Here is a 6,046-nt window from a genome sequence, read left to right as displayed (position 1 = left end):
CACTTGGCACATGCAAGTCACTCAATACGTTTCACGGGGAAAGAGTTGATTGCAGATATTAAAATACATAGCTGCACTGCTGGTATTTGGCCTTAGACTTTGCTTAAGATGATACCGCCGCAGTTACCCCCCTGAATCGCCGCTTTATAGATAGTATATATTGATTTAATTTAAACTATTCTTTACTTTCAAAACAGTAATGATTGATTAAGTAACGGATCGATTCATCTTATGTGACTTATTTTAACCCACACAATGTCTCTACAATGGTTAAGTCGACAATGTCGAGACTAAATCTACTTATTGATAAATTGAAAAATTCCTTCAAAAATATAAAAGCAAAAATACTTTTAGATTATTTTATGTTGAAACTCGATTTAGGATCTAAAAGGATAAAATGAAATTTCAATAAAAGTATAAAATCCAAATCGCAATTGAATAGTGAAGAATTTATATTTCTCAAGGATTTATTCGAGTAAGAGTAAGTAACTTAATAAAGTTATCCGTCGGCTATACACATTAAGAGATATCTTGTGTATTGATTTAAAAATAGTTTCATCAGTATTAAAAAACATACATATTTAACATAGAAAGAAGGATAAAAAATCCTCTATTATATCTGTAGATCGCTGGGACAGAAGTTAAACTTGTTTCCTTAAGATAATAAATTTGTAACTCTATAAAGATCCGCGAAGCAAATAGAATTGCCAATGCCGGTGGCGTTGTGATTACACGTGCAGTGGATTAGGTGACTCGAGTGTTATTTAGCAGTTTTGTACGCGTTGCCTGCAGCTACATATCTCACAAAACGATTAGGGAACGGGCAAGAATTAAAGACGTAAATGTGGTAGGCACCTGATATGAAGATGGGCGTGATATGAGTGCAGGTTATCAATTGACGTATGGGCAAAAATTTGGAACGATTGGACATCACATCCAATTTTTTTAATTTACAAACAAACTTGACCGATACATTTGCGGAAAGATAGAATGAAAGTGGATGGTTTAGGCAGTAGAAGATTCGTTGCTAGAGTAAGATCACGTTATATATAATAGGTAGAAATAAAGTTCATACCTCAAAAAGGGAGAGAAATCAGTAGTAGCATTATGATCACGCAAGAGTACCAAGCTTGTTCTGTACAAAACTCTTCTGCGACCAGTGCTCACTTATGGTTCAGGAACCTGGCCCCTTAGCAAGAAAGACGAGATTTCTCTCATTATTTTCGAGCGGAAGATTGGTCCTGTTCCCGGTCGACAACTCACTACAATGAACTTTATAACATCCTAGACGACGCCAACATAATCCAATTCATAAAGTGCAACTGGGACATGTGCACTGAACGGCGAACGACAGAACCCCAAGGTCTTTTCTGAACTAACAACCCGGTGGCAAGAAATGCAATGCTGGGATGGAGTTGTGAAGGACCTCGAAACAAGTTAGAAGTTTGCAATTGGAAGCTGGAAACACTGGATAGATTGCAATGGCAAAGTGTGCTTGAGGAGGCTAAGGGCCACAAGGGGCTGTATAACCATTGACGATGATGATGATGACCTCACAAAGAGAACGTGCCTCGATTACGCTATATGCATGTTAAGAATAAATTGCTTACATTTAACATTTAAGAAATTAGCTACCTACATCACATTTGAGAATGATAAATTTATTTATTTGACTGAGCGAGCGTATCTTATATACCTATTGTATTACTTGCAGAATTCATACAATTATACAAATTACATGCCTCATAATATAGCAACATTCAATTGGAAACCTGTTTTTCGATGACTTGTATCTTGTATATACCTAATTAATTTACATACTTAACATATAGATAAACCTTGTCAATGTAATTGGGTTGTTATTTTTAGAAATTTTATTTAAGTATCATACACTCGCGTTTTTAGACACTTCGCACGGCAGGACATTAATTTAAAATGATCAATACCTGACATTCTGAGAAAACAATTGTATACCAAATCAGTCCAGTGGTGTATGAACTAATGCGTTACATAATTCAAAAGAATGAATAATCATGCTATTACGCGGTCATGACTAACGGTCTTCCATACATTTTGAGAAGTTTCAATGCGACAAATAATTTATCTTCCTTGCAGTTACCGAAAACCCATTGACATGATCTTTATATTAGCGACCTTTATATTAGAAGGCCCTGTGCCCTGTTGTATTATTATAACATGTTTTTTTAAATAGAATTTTTAGTGACATCTATCGTTATTTTTACACTTTGATTTGTTATCTGAACATAGTACACGGTACTCCGCCACCAGCAATGTTTGAATATTAGGTTTAAATTATAAAATATACAATTATATATAAAAAGACATAACATGTAGACTTGCGAGAAATGTATTAGTCATTATTTTTCAAATTATTTTGACATTATTTAGTTTTGAATCGAAATACACTTACAGTAAAAATTATTAAAATAAGTTATCGTAAGTTTATGGTGTATATTTTTCCTGTGTAGTTGTAAAAACCCGAAACTTCTTTAATTAGTGCAATAACGTCATAAGCTGAATCGCGGTTGCAACTTTTAAAATATTAGACAGAACTGAAAACCATTTTAACTTGAGAAAATGAATTAGAAGTTGAGACTTAATCAATGACAGTTGACATTACCCTAGCTGTAATTGACATTTCTTATCAAATGAAATTTTATTAAACTAAGTTTTATCAACTATCAGTAACCTAGAAAAATATCCTACAGCTTACAACCAATAACCGAGGTCCAATAATTAATTTAATAATTATATTAGTATAATATATAAATCTGCATTATTATATAATAGAGAACATGGCAAAACATTTAAAAGCTTTAATTGGACCATCTATTCTTAATTCCGATTTATCAAGACTCTACGAAGAATCTCAGAAACTTTTAGATAATGGAGCTGATTACTTGCATTTAGATGTAATGGATGGCCATTTTGTTCCTAATCTAACCTTTGGTCACCCAGTAGTGAAGTCTCTCAGAAATAAAATTAAAGATGCCTTTTTTGAAACCCATATGATGGTGGCTAATCCTGAACAGGTATAACAAAATAATACTTGCATTTATGTATATTTATTTTTAAACTGTAAACTTTTCTGTTTTAGATCTCTGATTTGATTGTAGGATTAACCATAAGTATTTAATAAAAATAGGGAATGTGTCTTTCTACTGCCAATACTAGTATTTTACAATTGCCCATGGCCCAGGCTAATATTGCAGTGAAAATTTTATTCAAGCACACCACTTTCCTGTTTCTTTCTCAAAATTGCTATTAAAATAGGTTCCATATGATATTGTTTGAAGAAGTAACTTAGCTTGTAAATATAATATATTATAATTTACAAAATAATCGCCATGCACCTTAGTGGTTAACACACATACTATTAAACCTAGAGATCTTGGGTTTATTTCAACAAAGTAATTGTTTTACCTTGCTATGGTCTAACGGCAGGCTAAAAAAGTGTCACAACATTTAACAAGTCATATAAAGTGGTTTTCAAAAAATATTTCAGTGGATTTCTCCTATGGCAGATGCTGGTGTCAACCAGTATACCTTTCACATTGAACCAGTGGATGATGTTGAGAGAATTTGTAGAAAAGTTAAAGAAAGTGGAATGAAGGTAAGATGGTATATAATTTTTGCTATTTGTTGTTAATAATTTAATTATAAATTAAATTCCATTGTGCAGGTTGGCCTTGCAATCAAACCTGGTACTCCTGTGTCAGATGTTGAAAAATACATTGAAATGTCAGATATGGTGTTGATAATGACAGTAGAGCCAGGGTTTGGTGGTCAGAAGTTCATGGAAGATCAGATGATAAAGGTTCGGCATTTAAGAGAGCATTATCCACTATTAAATATTGAAGTGGATGGTGGTGTAGGTCCTGCCACTATTGGGTGCTGTGCTAATGTAAGTAATTTATTTCTTTATCTTATTAAACATTTAAAGTTGTAAAATATATTTATGTACCTGGTATTTATTTATGAATAAAATAAATCTTAATTGCGAAAAATTTCTTGTTGTCCCTTTAGATTTGTATAAATTGTTTTCAGGCAGGAGCAAATATGATAGTCTCTGGAACAGCTGTGATAGGTGCTCAAGATCAAGCTGCTACTATCAAACAACTTAGGGATACAGTGCAACAAGCAATGTCACAGTAACATTTTAAACTAAATATAAGCACAAGTACCTATAAGAATGTTTTGAAATTAATTGAATATGGGGATTTTGTAAGAATGAAAAGAAAGGTGGAATGGAATATTATTAATATTTCTGGGTACTTATTCATGTTTTCTCATTATGTACCTATATTGTCTTCCATTAAATGCCAATAAAATCATTTTTGTAAAAATATGTTTTAATCAAATTTGCTTAAATCTACATTGTTATCTGCAACAGCAGAGTTGTAATTGTTCTGCATCGAAAAAATTGAACTAGTTGCAATACCACCCTCTTTAAAAGCCATAGGTGCATTGTTAGGTTTTAATTTGGCTTTAAGACTAGTTAGTGCTATCAATATAGCTTCTTCTGTTCGAATGGTTCTAGAGCCTTGATTAGGTAAAACATTGACATAATGATTAAAGAGTAGGCTAGCATCATTAACTTGTAATTGTTCATCACTTTCAAGTGCTGCTTCTATGCCATGTAAGCCCCCAAAAACAATTAGGACATGGTTGAATGTAACTGCATTATATGGTATGTCATCTATAGGATTTCCTTTGTCCGAAGTTCCTACAGTAAGGTCATATCTAAAATGTTTTATTGCAATTAGTGTAAAGTGTTTATAACCTGACAAGTACATTAGTGATTAATTTATCTTGATAATTTTAGTAAAAATTATAGTTATTTCCAAATGATGATATTTAAACTCTAAATTTTTAATTTATAAGCTCTTGTATTAGAATAAAATATGTAAAATTATCTTACCCATCTTTATATGGGCACTGTGTAAACACTTGACTGAGGTTATTAGCTATCCTAACAGTATAGCCCCAGTATACACCAGTTTCTGCCCGGGGTGTAGCCAGGCTTACAATTTTTCCTTTTAATTTCTTACTACCTTCAGAAGTAGGTAACATTTTAACTGTTACTCTAACACCTGGGTTTAAAAGTTTATCAGTTGAGACATCTTTTAGCAGTCCTACATTGACTTGGGAACCTTTACCTGGCTTAACCTTTTTGTTCATTGTTATTCCTTCCCTGTAATTTAAGATAACCATTTCTTTTATATTCACTACAAAGGATTGTAATTATAATTAAGTAAAGTTTACATAAAGATCAATCTTACCTAAATTTGAAGTCATTAGACATTCGTAAATGATGAGGAGCATCCAAAGGGTTTAAAAGACCAGCAAACTCTAAATCTTTATGGATTGGAAAGAAATGCTTTCTTAAATATTGTGGACATTCTAAGTACTGTAAAATTCTAGCTAACTGCACACAACTTTTTCGCGCAACTATAACTCCATCACCATCTTCTATCTTTGACTTTTTTGTATTTAATTTATCACCTATATCGTCGAATACGATCACCTCATCGACAGAAAAAACACAGGCAGCTCGGGCAATTTGGCCTGCCAAATACGTTCGTAATTCTGCTGATTGAGCGTTCTCTAAAATTGAACCGGGTATGGCGATGCTAACCGTAGAAATCTCAGCATACTTCTTTTCCTTTTCACATTCCTCTTTGACTTTCTCTTCAAGTTCTTTCTCTAGTAACATTTTTTTTTCGCGTTTTACAATTTTCTCCTCATTTCGTTGCCGTTTTAAGGCTTTTCTCTCTTGATTTATATCGCGCCAACTTTTACCCGGTGGTTTAGTTGCTACTTGAGGAATTGACATGTTTATATTTTAGCTAAGTCGAATTCACATTTAAGCTCAAAAATGTTTAAAACCATTTAATTAAGGAAATATAAAAAAAACACATGGTACAATAAAGTTTAACATGGCACAGATAAAAAAAATAGATATGACATTAAAAACTGACGTTTGGTAATTGACAGCGAAACCTTATTGAGTTTAAGTGCGAGT

The 6,046-nt window shown here is 32.7% G+C and overlaps 2 protein-coding genes across 3 annotated transcripts; one reads left to right on the top strand and one right to left on the bottom strand.

The window, feature by feature from the left end:
- Positions 1–367: 367 nt before the first annotated feature.
- Positions 368–4,367, top strand: LOC123708328 (ribulose-phosphate 3-epimerase). Of its 2 annotated transcripts, XM_045659013.1 has the most exons (5): positions 368–481; positions 2,932–3,053; positions 3,527–3,634; positions 3,704–3,925; positions 4,069–4,367. In XM_045659013.1, the coding sequence occupies exons 2-5, from the start codon at positions 2,937–2,939 to the stop codon at positions 4,174–4,176; spliced, it is 555 nt and encodes a 184-aa protein (XP_045514969.1). In that variant the 5' UTR covers positions 368–481; positions 2,932–2,936; the 3' UTR covers positions 4,177–4,367. The 2 variants fall into 2 exon arrangements, with proteins under 2 accessions (XP_045514969.1, XP_045514961.1); XM_045659005.1 differs by lacking the exon at positions 368–481 and having other exon boundaries at positions 2,682–3,053.
- LOC123708320 (putative methyltransferase C9orf114) lies at positions 4,352–5,954 on the bottom strand. The gene is made up of 3 exons (XM_045658993.1): positions 5,304–5,954; positions 4,943–5,215; positions 4,352–4,764 (listed from the first exon to the last, which is right to left on the bottom strand). The coding sequence occupies exons 1-3, from the start codon at positions 5,855–5,857 to the stop codon at positions 4,374–4,376; spliced, it is 1,218 nt and encodes a 405-aa protein (XP_045514949.1). The 5' UTR covers positions 5,858–5,954; the 3' UTR covers positions 4,352–4,373.
- Between the last annotated feature and the right edge of the window lie 92 nt (positions 5,955–6,046).

Source organism: Pieris brassicae, chromosome 1, assembly GCF_905147105.1.
Source record: "Pieris brassicae chromosome 1, ilPieBrab1.1, whole genome shotgun sequence".
NCBI classification, from domain to species: Eukaryota; Metazoa; Arthropoda; class Insecta; order Lepidoptera; family Pieridae; genus Pieris; species Pieris brassicae.
The sequence above is the reverse complement of the archived record's forward strand: the minus strand, read 5'-3'. Positions and strand labels throughout refer to the sequence as shown.

Coding starts and splice junctions, on each gene's coding strand:
- LOC123708328 (XM_045659005.1), top strand. CDS start 2,817: ATGGCAAAACATTTAAAAGCTTTAATTGGACCATCTATTCTTAATTCC. Junction 3,054..3,526: donor TGGTGGCTAATCCTGAACAG/GTATAACAAAAT, acceptor AAAATATTTCAG/TGGATTTCTCCTATGGCAGA. Junction 3,635..3,703: donor TTAAAGAAAGTGGAATGAAG/GTAAGATGGTAT, acceptor TCCATTGTGCAG/GTTGGCCTTGCAATCAAACC.
- LOC123708320 (XM_045658993.1), bottom strand. CDS start 5,857: ATGTCAATTCCTCAAGTAGCAACTAAACCACCGGGTAAAAGTTGGCGC. Junction 5,216..5,303: donor TCTAATGACTTCAAATTTAG/GTAAGATTGATC, acceptor CTTAAATTACAG/GGAAGGAATAACAATGAACA. Junction 4,765..4,942: donor CAGTGCCCATATAAAGATGG/GTAAGATAATTT, acceptor AAAACATTTTAG/ATATGACCTTACTGTAGGAA.